Source organism: Camellia sinensis, chromosome 10 (assembly GCF_055761805.1).
Source record: "Camellia sinensis isolate YWXY chromosome 10, ASM5576180v1, whole genome shotgun sequence".
Taxonomy (NCBI): Eukaryota; Viridiplantae; Streptophyta; class Magnoliopsida; order Ericales; family Theaceae; genus Camellia; species Camellia sinensis.
The window spans coordinates 60904093-60917869 of record NC_138970.1 but is presented as its reverse complement, the minus strand read 5'-3'; the positions used below and the strand labels follow the sequence as shown (position 1 = coordinate 60917869).

At 38.0% G+C, this 13777-nt stretch overlaps 1 protein-coding gene across 1 annotated transcript; it reads right to left on the bottom strand.

The window, feature by feature from the left end:
* Positions 1-12251: 12251 nt before the first annotated feature.
* LOC145800423 (uncharacterized) lies at positions 12252-12836 on the bottom strand. The gene has a single exon (XM_082890095.1). It carries the CDS (start codon positions 12834-12836, stop codon positions 12252-12254), a length of 585 nt encoding a protein of 194 aa, XP_082746221.1.
* Positions 12837-13777: the final 941 nt, after the last annotated feature.

Sequence of the window (13777 nt, the reverse complement as noted above, 5' to 3'; positions counted from 1 at the left end):
CCATGTTGGGTTGTTATGTGCTATAACCTGTTCATATGAACATGTACGCTGACTATTCACATAATATTTCACCATGATCATCTCATTATTCACATGACATATAATTTACAGTTATTATCACTATTCATTTATAAACAGTAACATTAAATTTGTTTGTATTTGAACAAACAGGTGTTCACCGTAAATTTCATGGCAAAAGAAAGCGAGACGAAGCCTATGTCAAAGGCAAACCCTATTAAACAACTAGTCCCGAACAAGTGAACATGAAAAAGGTCAACTGCCGGTCTAATATCATTGGATTCGTGAAACTATTGAATGGTACAAATTTTACAAATGGTCAATTGAAATGCCTTAAGAAAACACTATTTTGGCCCCAATTTGATTGTTTGATCAATAATGAAGTTGACCTCAATCATTGCATGAAATATGATGATGTCATTGGACGTATTGTGTAAACATTCAAGCCATCCAGTAGGAGGTTTTACATTGGAGAGAAAAACATTTAGATTTTTAGAAGTGTTGTATCACTTATTTTTGGGTTGGACTATGACACCAAGCCAATGGACCTCTCTTATGGTACGAAACCAACGACCGGCATCATACACCGAACGTGCAAGGATATCAGTCGGTTAAGTACAACATAAATACGTGAAATTCTGAATGAAGCATTAAATGGCACAAAGAAACAAGATAACGAAGAGGTTGCAAGATTAGTTTGCATGTATGCAAGCGTGAAACTATTATTTTCCACGTCCGGAGAAATAATTGGATGGGCATTCTATTCATACATGGACCCATTAGACAAGATGATCGAGTATGATTGTGCTGAGAGCATCCGGGCAACTCTCATGGGGTCAATGGGCCAAAACTAGGGAAAACAAGGGCAAGTCACCGGATGTGTTCTGTTGTTAATAGTAAATCCCATAAATCTTATTATATATGTAATATGAACATTCACAAGGTCTATTCACTCATGTTTGCAACAAAACAAATGTGACACACACATCGGTAGACACTAGTGTAAATGTCGGCATCAGTACAAACTGAAGTGAATGTTCACAATAGTATGCAATAGTGGGAACATTCACAATAAAATGATCTAATGTAAATATTGACACCAGTATTTTGCTCATGTTGGCACCAAGACAAATGTAGCACACACATTGGAAGGCAATGATATCAAGGTTGACATCAATGATGTGAACATGCATATCAATGTTTATTGACACAAACATTCATTTCAGTGGACACTGGTGTGAACATCTACATCAGTGTGCAATGATAGGAACATTCACAATAGTGTGTACTGATGTAAAAATTTACATTAGTGTGCTGTTGATGCAAACATTGACAACAGTGTTTAAGATATGAACATTTATACAAGTGTTAATTTTTCTGAAATCAACATTGATGTTTGTTATTTGTTTCAGTACTGGTTGTGTGAGCACACAACTATCTTACAACCCCGCAAACCCAATGCCATTTCATGGTGTGTGAAGTAGGGCCTCACAGCTTTACATACCAACATAAAGTTCATATCTTTGCCGAAGCTTGGTTTGAATGAGATAAAAGTACACCCCAAAATGTTGTGAACATTCACGTACTGGACACAATGAACTATGTAACAAACATAACGTTTCCAATTCCAAGTATATAGTGGCGAGCTAATGACATCTCCAACAGAAGCAAAGATGTACCATCATACTAATTTGATTGTGGAGCCCAAACATGAAGATTTGTCAAGTGCAACACCCAAACAAGATGAAAGCAAAGACAATGAAGACAGTGACAACAACGATGGAATTTTTGGGGATGCAGTTGACTCAAATGATGTTAACGATGACATCAACACTAGCTTTAACAATCCCAACGCTGAGAGAGGTATCATCGTAGCACAACCAAGTGAACCAGACATCGTGGATATGCTTACAAAAGAAAACCAAAAAAGCTTGGGGTCTCGTACAGCAATGGGAAGCAAAACACAAACACTCAGAAAAATCATGGGAGTTAAGGGCAAGGGTGATCGCTATACTTGAAGCCAACTTGTTCAACCAATCGGGCCCATCCAACGTAGACATGGGGATCAAGAATTGCATAGAGCAAAAGGATACAAAAATTTAGCAGTTGACAAAATTGGTCATTAGCCTAGAAAGATTCTTCAAGACCTTTACGATGATCAGTCCGTTCATATTATCATGCAAGACGAAGCACAAAAGGTTCATGACAGCCTTAAGAAACATCCCATTGTACCACTGAAAGACATTCTCAACTCACCATCTACGGTGAAGCGTATCAAGCAGAAGGTACAGAAAGAGCACCGCTTGGCTGACTTTCAATACCTTGACCTGCCTAGCCAAAAAAAAGAGAAAGATGGAGCTGAAGACCAATCCCATACAGTCCACATTATACAAGATATGGGCAAATAGCCACAAACAAAGCACCCAACAAAATCCAAGACGTTAACATTGAACAACAAAATGACGGTTTGGGCCAACATGAGCAAACTCAACAAGCAAAAGGTCTAAAATTTGCACAAGAATGGCGGTAATGAGTAAGTGATAATACACATTGAGATTGTATTTATTTTAATGATGATGTGAAGCTTCACATCTATACATAATGGATTAGATCATTTTATAATTGTGCAATGTTAACATTCACATTTTTTGTAACCACAATGCACAGGTTGCTTGTGTGACGAAGGGACTCAAAGTCTAGAAATGTGTATTTTGATGACATCATACACATCATCAAGGAAAAATCAATACACAACAGCGTATGATACTCGCAAATTTATACAAAACATACATACATACAGACACACTGTATAAACACTAGAAATAATGTACTGCCACCCCTCTATTTGTGCAGGTGATAGATGCATATGGCGAAATACTACTCGAACTACAAGAGTTGGTCAACCCAACATAGAGGATTCAGCATTCATCTTCACAAGCACATGTTTGGTAATAACTAGACTATTAATTTGTTTATGCACAATGTTGATGTGAATGTTCACATGAATAGTATTTGAATAGCATGTTGAATAGATGTGAATGTTCACCTCAACATTGTGTGATTATATTATTAACTTACATGCTAGAGAGATGTAAATGTTAACATCAATATTATATAACTGGTTGAGAAGTTAACAAATGTGAACATTCACAACCATAATACATTATAAGATTGATTGACAAATTAAAGATATGAACATTCACATCTTTAACAGTGAACATTGATATAAATACTTGGTATATAATTATATGTCCATTGTGTGCAAAAAGTCATGTAAGAGTACCCCCTCCACAAGAGAAATAAACTGATTGATGTACATATCAATAACTATCAAGGTCAGAGATATTTCATCTTCCCAATACACCACGACTTCCACTGGACGATCATTGTCTATGACGTCAAAGACAATCTATGGAGGCATTATAACTCATTACGACCAAGACCCGGCATACATGACCCATTTATTGACCAAGCACAAATAGTCGTAAGTGGCTGACACATATAATAGTTGTCATGATCTATAATATTGGAACGTGGACGTATGCACTATGTTGCTTTGTGCCTAATATGAAATTTCATTCTCCCCCCATGACAAAAAGACTACATCGAGGCAATGGTGCGCACTATTGGACCATCATCACCACTATGGACCAAGTTATCAGGCCAAGATCCATCATAACAAATCATATCAGTAGACGTCTATCCTCAGCAAGCATCTGAATCGTAAGCCTCACATCAATTTGTACACATCTTCCACAACCATTATACACACCTAATTTTCAAATTCTAACAATAACAACTTTGCATTTTCAGGGTGGATTGCGGGCCTATAGTATGTTACATCAACAGGGTGCATGTATATCGTAAGGAAATTGTTGACAACCTTAATCGCTTTGAATGGTGTCAAATAAGAGACTCATTAGTACATCTTTTCCTGAATAACACAAAGACAGTGCAATATGAAAACCTATAAGTGGGGGGTGTCCACCTATAACTGTTATCCATAACTGTCATCCACATTTAAAACAATTTAGTATCAATAGTTTTGACATATTAGAGTAGACTAGCTTAAGTGTAAATCAATTCTATATCATTGCTTGTACTCCAATTTTTCATTCAATATATGTATATGCATTTTGAGGCCTATTTCGTGTTGATCATTCACATTAAGATTGTATTTATTTTTTGCCAAGCACAACATGATGTGAATTTCCACAACATGAAAGGATCAGACACATTCTCATGTTTAAAGCCTCACTCCATGTATGTGAATATTGCTTAAAGTATTATTGTAACACAATGTGACAGGTGTGAATATTATATTTCTTAACACATAAGTGAATATTCGCAACAAATAATTTGATGATGTGAATGGTTACAGATGACGTGAATATTCACATCAAATAACATATTACAGATGATGTAAATATTCACATCATATGTTTTGATGTTGTAAATGGTAACTGGCATGTCAATATTCACACTGTGCCGATGCATGCATCATAATATACACAACAACATCCTATTTTGCTAGCAAAAAACACTCACAATGACAATTCGTAATACAAATATGAATATTCACATCAAATGATTTGGTAATGTGAATGGTTACAATGATATAAATATTCATGTTAACTACTTGGATGCTGTTAGTGGTTACAAGAATATGAATATTCACACCACACAAATACATGCATCACAATATACACAACAAAATCTCATTTTGCTAAACAAAACCACTCACAATGCCACTGTTTTAGGTACAACAAACCAAAAAGATAAACAAATCAATACTGAAAAAATTAGAAAAAAAACATAGTATTATGTTTGGCAAATACACGAACTTGATTCCAACACACTTTATGTTTGTTGTCACACAAAACGTAATCTTATTCCAAACAAGAATAAAAACCCCCCACATACAGTGTTGAAATGAACTTTGCACATCCTATGTCGACTCCTTACATGATTTCCAATTGTGGCTTTCCAACTTATCACATCTCTGGCACCTTATTTGCTTCAATTTCTCCCCCTTGATGGAATCGTATTCTTCTTCGGCCTGCCGGGTGGTCTTTTCACAATTGGTGGGTATATGGTGAAGTCCATGGGATTAAAAGACGGCTTCTCCACCAATGGTATAGGAAATATGGCACCCGAGTATGCTGCACGATACGTCTTGACGTGAAAATAACGTTCAACACAATCGTTGAGATTGTACCGACTCTTTTTAATTGCAATAACAACATGGTCACATGGGAAGCCGTTGATTTGCCATTGAAAACAAGAACAGGTATGCCTCGCAATATCAACCATGACAAATGGAATTGAATGACCCTCGAATACATCCTCATTAGCCTTGTTAACCTACTAAGACCTACTGTCATTGAACGAATCAAGAAGCATGGTTTCAAATGTAGGACAAATAGCCTCATTCCACTTGTTCGCTTGGTCCCGCCACGCTAACATTTGCCGCTCCAACTAAGTACGAATAGTGTCCACCGTCCGAGTGATAGGAAGATTACATGCTTCTTTGATCCAATTATTAAACGACTCCACTGCATTGGATGTCATCTCCCCATCACGTATGCCCCTACAAAATATAACAACATTACATAATAATTGAAATTAATTTTATCGACCTAAATGTGAAATTTCACATTAGATATACATCAAGCATATAAACCTACCTGAAATATGTATTCGCCCAGTGCTTAGATGCCAACTCCTTGAAGAAATTATGCGCTCGTTGCTTGCCCTTCTCCTTTAATTTCTCAAGTTTTTTATGAAAACCTACCACAGTTGGCTCATATGAACAATCACCCAAACTACTAACCAAGTGGTCCTTAAATTGATTATCAATACCCTTCATCAGGTCCCTTAAATTGTTCTTCAAATATTGTAAGCAATAACCATGGTGAGCTGAGGGAAATACCTTTGGCATCGCTTCTAACATCCCATTATTACGATAAAAAATGAACGTAATTTGTCGCCTAGTATCAACAACCTTTCCAAGCTTGTGCAAGAACCATGATCAATTGGTCGTGGTCTCTGAATCAATAATCGCAAATGCTACAGGAAATAAACCTACGACAAATACAACACAACAACATCGAACACATGAACACAATATTCCAATGTGAATATTAACAACAAAGTGTTAAATTAAAAACACGAATCAAACAGGTGACATTTACATCATGTCAATATTCTACTACTCTGTTTTGCTTATGATGGGTCATTTCACACACCAAATATAAATACTAAACTATACCAAATTCTTTTAGAATAATGGCAAATCCAAGTATTGATCCACAAAGCCAATTATGAAATTAAACTAATTTAATTGCTAAATTCCTAAATTAATTTTGATTAAAAAGATTGATGAATATTATGACTAAACAAGAATTAAATGAAATTGAGAAATGAAATTGACAATTAAACGTAGAGTTTGACATATTGATTTTTGGGAAAAAAATCCTAGGGCAAAGAATTCACCACTAACCATATAAATAAGATTTAACATCGGCCATCAATTGCAATCCGGTTTGAAATACCTAATATTTCATAACTACAAGTTTGAAATATTGATTAAGAGAGTTGTTTCATTCAACGTACAAGCACAAATCATCCCGAGTAGCACGAGTCGTTTGCTCTAAACTATGGTGGCAACACGACCCGTTTCTCGTAGCATGACTCGTCTTATACTTTGAACACAAACACAAAGAAAACTACTGTATGGAAAGCATTAAATAACCACAGAGAGTAAAATACTTGAAGAGATGAAAAGAACAATTATTAAAAACTTCTAAATCATCCATACATTGATTCAAACCGATTCACAATCAAAGCTTAAGAACAATCATTTTTCATGGCTAGGGTTTCATCAAAACCCTAGAAAAGAAGAGCCTAGCCACTTATGGAGAAATAGGAAGAGGGGGAAGCCCCCATGAAAGTTCTTCTTGAAGCTTTAGGAAAATCACTTTTCTAAACCCTAGCCTCTCCTTTTCTTAGAATAATTTTTGAACCCTAAGTTAGCCTATTTTTTTTCCTTTTATTCTCAGCAGAACAAATCCAAAATTCTGCGCATGCATCCCTAGGTGAGCCACTCGAGCACCCATGTGGACCGCTCGAGTAGTGGTGAACCGCACGTGCGGTGGAGCTTGGCCACACATGTAGTGAGGTGGCTGGCTCGGATTTTTTGCTTCTCACACAGAGAATTTGCTTTCGCGCCCTTTTTGATTGAATTTGCATATTTCCTATCAAATCTGTACAAGTGCACAAAACACATCATCTCCAGCAAATAAACAAAATTGAAAGACTATAAATGTAACTTAAGTGACCTCAATGTGGTACCTTTCGGCCTACATCACATCCCCCAACTTATATTTTGCTGGTCCTCAAGCAAAACAAAAGAAATAAGAAAAGTAAAATAACTTTAAGCCACTTTCGTAGGGATCATGATTGCATTTAGCATATGCAACAACCTGTAAACCACAAGGTTACCCCAAGTGAACGAGTATAGTCTCGTAAGGGTTTCCAGAAATGATACCCACAAACATCAACATATTCATATCTGCTCAACAACAATTAACCACACTATTCTACCTAACAATCAACTTATGTGCCACTACCGAGTGATATTAAGACATGATAAGTCATTGAAGGCACAATGGACAAGCATGAAGGAATCTATTGAGCAAAAACCACAATTCAATTAATACAAAAGTTAAGTTCCCTGTACTTGTGAATACTAGTAAACACATCATCAGTACCCTTGGTGTAAAGTGTAATCTCCATACTAGTTAACTGTCCACTATAATAGCCAGTGTAACTCATAATAACACCCAACATATACAGAAAAACTAAACTGTTGCAACCAAGATTCTCAATTTATTTTATTTTTTTTGGAAAGATTGTGCAATGTTTTGATCCATTAAGCTTTCTAATCAACCCATGTAGCAAGCATTGGGCCAATGACTCCCAAACCAGACGATTTTAGGGCACTAGGTGTGAAAACACCCCTACAGGCTTAATAACTCAAGCTGAAAAGGCTACGAATCCAAACAAGTCATTCTCCTTATTTTTCCTTAACTATGCAATGTCTAGTTGCCTTAAGCTTTCTAATTGACCCATGTAGCAAATATTGGGCCAATGACTCCCAAACCAAACGGTTTTAGGGCACTAGGTGCAGAGACACCCCCTACGGGCTTAATAACTCGAGTTAAAGAGGCTACGAACCCAAACAAGTCAAGTGTTTTTTTTTTTTTTTAAAGAATCTTGGTTACTCATTTATTCTTTTCTACAACCATAGCAATTATCAATGATGTACACCAGGTATTAGAATAAAGAGGTCACTGCTATGAAAGTGTGTTCATGTGAATCAAGGCATACTCATGACAAGTGTACTAATACCACAAACACAAACAACTCTCCTAGTGCAAACATCACATGTGAGTATCTACCCAATAAACCATTTTCATACAAGCCCACTATGTTCCCCAATTAACAAATGCTCATATCACTACCATGCTGGCACAAAGTGAACATCAAGTGAAGTGGTGCAATCAAGTGCAGCAAGTACAAACATGAATTGTTTTTATAAACACCATTACCCCCCTCCCAACTGGAATACAACATTGTCTTTAATGTAAGCAACTGGAAAGTAGATAATAAAATGAGAGAGAGAGGATCTTACTAGACGGCGTAGGCGCACATCCAGCAAGGCAAGGACACACCACACACACACACTCTTTACTATTTTTTTTTTTTTTGAACTGTACAAGATAAAAGGAAAAGAAAATAAAATAGAACAAAACAAAACAAAAATAAATAAAGAACTAAAACAAAGAAAATACAACGGATATCACTGATTTGGATCCGGCAGTGGCGGAAAATGCTACTCAAATAGGGCTAGCATCAGTGTCCGAGTCTCGAATGCCTCATCATGAACCCTAGCACCAAGCTGATCAAACCGCTGCTGGCTCGACTCTCGGTATACGCAGAAGTCAGTTTACAGAGATGCAACTGACTGCTGATACCCATCAAAGGCCATCTGCGAGTGATCCCAATATGCCTGATGGTCTACCTGGAGATCAACCACAGATTGCTAAATAGTGGCTTGATTATCCAAAAGAGCCTGATATTGCGCCCGCGTCATACGAAATAACGGTGGCGATGGGGCTAGTGAGGTGACGGGCTCTACCAGAATATCATAAGGATTGGCCAGGGCATCGAAGAGGAGTAGTGAAGGCGATAGGCAAGCAATGGTTTGGAGCCAGTGGGTTTTACCATAAAACGTTAGCGGCGGAAGTAGAATCTCATTGGATTCGAGTGGGTATGTCCTTTGGCCTTTTATGAGTGCAGTGATGAGGTTGGCAAAAGGGAGGGCCCATGTAGAACTACCTTGGGTGTTGCACAACTTGACTCCATTAAGGATACGGAACATCTGGTTAAAGATCAAAATAGGGATGTCGACCCAAAATCCGAAGTCAAATCAGTGCAAGGCACGAAAGAAGTCCCATCGCCGCTCTTCCTTGTGGCTTAGAAGGATGACATTCTTTTTTAGAACCACATCAAGGAAGAGGATGCAGCGCGGTAAACTAGCCTGCCGAATACTAGTTTGGTTGTCATTATCCTATCGCCCCTCATAAAATTCAGTCACCAGTGCAGGGAGTGTGAGTTTCTGAGTGAACACCGGGAATTGTTCTTCATTGATAGTGTCCATGGAACAATGGAGAACCTCAGCAATGGAAGCTGGTGTGACCACTAACTCCACCCCATCAACAATGGACAAAAGAGCTCCCGAGACCTCGTCACTGATGTACATATTCTGATAAAAGACTAGTACAATGCGAGGATACGTCGGTTTAGTGACGGTGCAGATGCCTAGGAGGCCCCCGTCTTTAAGTTATTGGACACTCCACGTAGTGGGTTGATGGTGGAGGAAGAAGTCCACATCAAAGGATGTGTCACAGGCAATTGGTTTGTTGGCCCAGGTGTCGGTTAGTACATCCCTAGCAATAATGTTGGCATTGCGAGGCCATTTGGGAGCTCAGCGGGATGATGTAAACATATCTGCACAAAGTAACACAACCAAAAACTTGGAACTATTATATCAGCACTCATCAAATAGCGCATGCATACACAAATCACTCAAAACCTCATTGCCATCACACTACCGATGTTTTTTTTTTTTTTTTTTTTTTACAAAAAATTAGCCTACACCAAGTTAGCATGAGACAAATTGACAAACATAAATATGAAATACAAGGAATAAATAAATAAGAAAATAAAATAAAATAATCTAAGTTAGTAGGAGAGAATAAAATAAAATAAAATTCTGAAAATAAAAATAAAAAAACTAAACTACTAAACAATTAAGCTAACAATTAAATCACTGAATAAAAATAAAACTAAATCACTAACTAAACAATTGAAACAAAAATAAAAACAATCCACTAACCAATTAGACTAACAAAAACCACTAACTAAACAGTTAAACTAAACAACTATAATATAGAAAAATAGGCTACAACAAGCTAAATTATGATTATTATTATTATTATTGATTTTTTTTTTAATGTTTGGGGCACACGTGCGGTGGTTTGTTGATTGCATGCCTAGATTAGTTTATTTTTTATTTTTTATTTTTATTTTATGAGGATGAAGATCATGGACAATGACGATGAACAAGGCTCAAAAATCACCATCAAACTACTAATGGACTAATATTACAAGTGAAAATTAAGAAATCTACATAAAAAGAGGGTGATTACCTTAAAAAAAAAATAGGGAGAAAAAAAAGAAAGAAGAGAAGATGTAGATCCGCCAGAAAAAATGGCCGCCGAAAGGTTGCCGATCGGAAAATAGGGTGATGCTCCGATGGGAAGGTAGTAGTGAGTGAAAGTTGAAGAAAGAAGGAATAAGAAGTTGGGGATGGTAGGGTTTAATGGAGTTTATGGGGTTGAGAGAGAGAGAGAGAGAAGAAGAAGAAGATGATGATGATGATGATGATGATGAGAGGTAGAGAGAGAGTGTAGTCAGGAAAATGAGGGTCAACAAGTGGGTCTAGGGTTTTTTTTTCTCAGCAAAATTTTCATTTTTTTTTGTGAAGAAATTAAAATAAATAAATAAATAAAAATAAAAATTAAGTAAAAATAAGTAAAAATTAAACAAATAAATAAAAACTAAATAAAGAAGCAACCTTTTTTTTTGAAGAAATAAAAAATAAGTAAATAAAAATAAATAAAATCTGCAGGTTTTTTTTTTCTTGTGCTTTATTGGACCGCTCGTGCGCCGCCGCTCCAGCGGCGAAATTGGGCCGTTCGTGGGGGCGGCTGTGCAAAATACTTTTGGGCCTGGGCCACTCATGCAGCTGGCCCTTCCGCTTCTGCGCTCCATTTTTTTTTTTTTTTGGTTGTGGATCGCTTGTGCACCAATTTGGGCCGCACGAGCGCTGATTTATTGGCCACTCCAACGGCGGAAATAGGTCATTCTTGCGGCGTTCAAGCAGTGTGCATTTGGGCTGGGCTGCTTGTACGGCTTGGTCCTTCGTTCGTGCGCCCATTTTTGGGACCACCACTCGTGTGTCCGTGTGGGCTACACGTACGGTCTGGGGCAAATATTTTTTTTTAAATGAATAAACCAAATTACAACCCAAAGAAAAATTTAAACCATTTCTACCTTTAATGCACATCTGAAATAAAAATAGCACTTTGAAAGCATCTAAATGGTCAACAAAGGTATAATCTTCATGGGAAAACCACGGCTATTACTTTTCTCCTTAACAATGCTTGTAACTTTCCTTATTCTCCAACAGGGCGCCAGACTAGGTTAATTCGATATCCAGAATCGAGGAGCTGAAAGCTAATTCGACCTATAGGGCTGCCATACAGAGTTTAAGCCGGGGTGGTTTTAAAGCAATCTCTACACCCTCGGGTATTTAAACCAGACTCTAGTCTCGGAAATTCCAAACCTTTGCGCTCTAGGCTTTGCCATTCGAACTCTAGTTTTCACCGTCTCAGTTGGTCTCCTAGGAACTCACTACAAACACAGTTAGGTGGCTATACCAGACCGTCAGATGCCGTTCGGGCAAGACAAACACCAAAGGAATTACACCTCTAGAGGATTTAAAGTCTCTTAGACTCAAAACAATTACTATGGAAGATATATTGGGTCCGTGAAGTGGACGACCTTAATCATCTCCCCTTTCTCAATACCATCCACATAGTGTTTTAATCTTTGGCCATGACCTTGAAGGTCGTACCATCTTGTGGATTTTTACTTTCAACCGCCCCATGCGAAAAGACTTCTATAACCTCATATGGGCCATCCCACCAAGACCAGAGTTTACCCGAGAATAATTGCAATTTAGCATTGAACAGCCACACTTTTTGGTGAGGCTCGAAGGACTTACCAGAAATGTGTTTGTCGTGAACTGCCTTAGTCCTAGCCTTGTAAATTTTAGAGCTCTCATATGCATCATTGCGGAGCTCCTCTAACTCATTAAGTTGGAGTTTTCGATGGTCACCGGCTTTGGCTATATCAAAATTGAACTTCCTAATGGCCCACAAAGCCCGGTGTTCTAACTCAACAGGGAGATGGCATGGTTTCCCAAACACAATCTTATATAGAGACATCCTGATAGGTGTCTTATATGCAGTGCGATAGGCCCAAAGTGCATCAACCAACCTAGTGGACCAATCTTTCTTATCGGGCCTCACAGTTTTATCAAGGATGTGTTTAACCTCCCTATTAGACACCTCTACTTGACCACTAGTCTGGGGATGGTAGGGAGTGCCAACTTTGTGAGTGATCATGTATTTGCGCACTAATGCCTCGAAGAATCAGTTGCAAAAATATTTGCCACCGTCACCAATTATGGCACGTGGGAACCCAAAACGACAAAAAATGGTCTCATGGAGAAATTTAACCACAATTTTGTGGTCATTCGTTCTGGTGGCCACTACCTCAACCCAAGTGGAGACATAGTCCACAGCTACCAAATGTATTCAAATCCAAAAGATGGTGGAAAGGGACCCATAAAGTTGATGTCCCAAACATAAAAAATCTCAACAATCAAAATAGGGGTCATTGGCATCATATCTCGCCGTGACATAGAGCCCATGCATTGACAACGCTCACACGCTCTACAGAAGTTATGGACATCTTTGAAAATAGAGGGCCGATGGAACCCACATTGTAAAACCTTGGAGGCCGTTTTCTACCCACTAAAATGGCTACTACATGCATGAGAGTGACAAGAGGTGAGAATGCTATGGGTTTCACTCTCAGGCACATAACGCCGAATCACTTGATCCGGACAATACTTGAACAATTCCGTGTTTTCCCAGAAATAGTGCTTGACTTGTGAGAAAAATCGGTCTTTGTCTTGCTTAGACCAAGTTTTCAGAATTTGATCAACCGCCAAGTAATTCACTATGTGAGCAAACCATGGGAGGGTCACGTGTGAAACCGTAAGAAGTTTCTTGCTCGAAAACTAGTTGTAATAACCCACATTCATGTCTTAGTCATGTTCATGTGCATTTGCATGATTTTGTCTTGTTAAGCTTGCATTTGTAGACTTTGACTTGTTTTGCCTAAGTAAAGGTCCCTGTCTTGTCTTGTGCTTATGTGATTCGCCTAAGTGTTGTATGCATGCTTTGTTCCTTCCTTGCTGTCTCAAGCCTAGGTCATGCCAAGCCTAGGTCATGTCAAGCCTAGGTCATGCCAAGCCTATGTCATGTCAAGCCTAGGTCAT

Excerpts from the sequence above, each read along its gene's own strand:
- LOC145800423 (XM_082890095.1), bottom strand. The coding sequence starts at position 12,836 with ATGATCACTCACAAAGTTGGCACTCCCTACCATCCCCAGACTAGTGGT.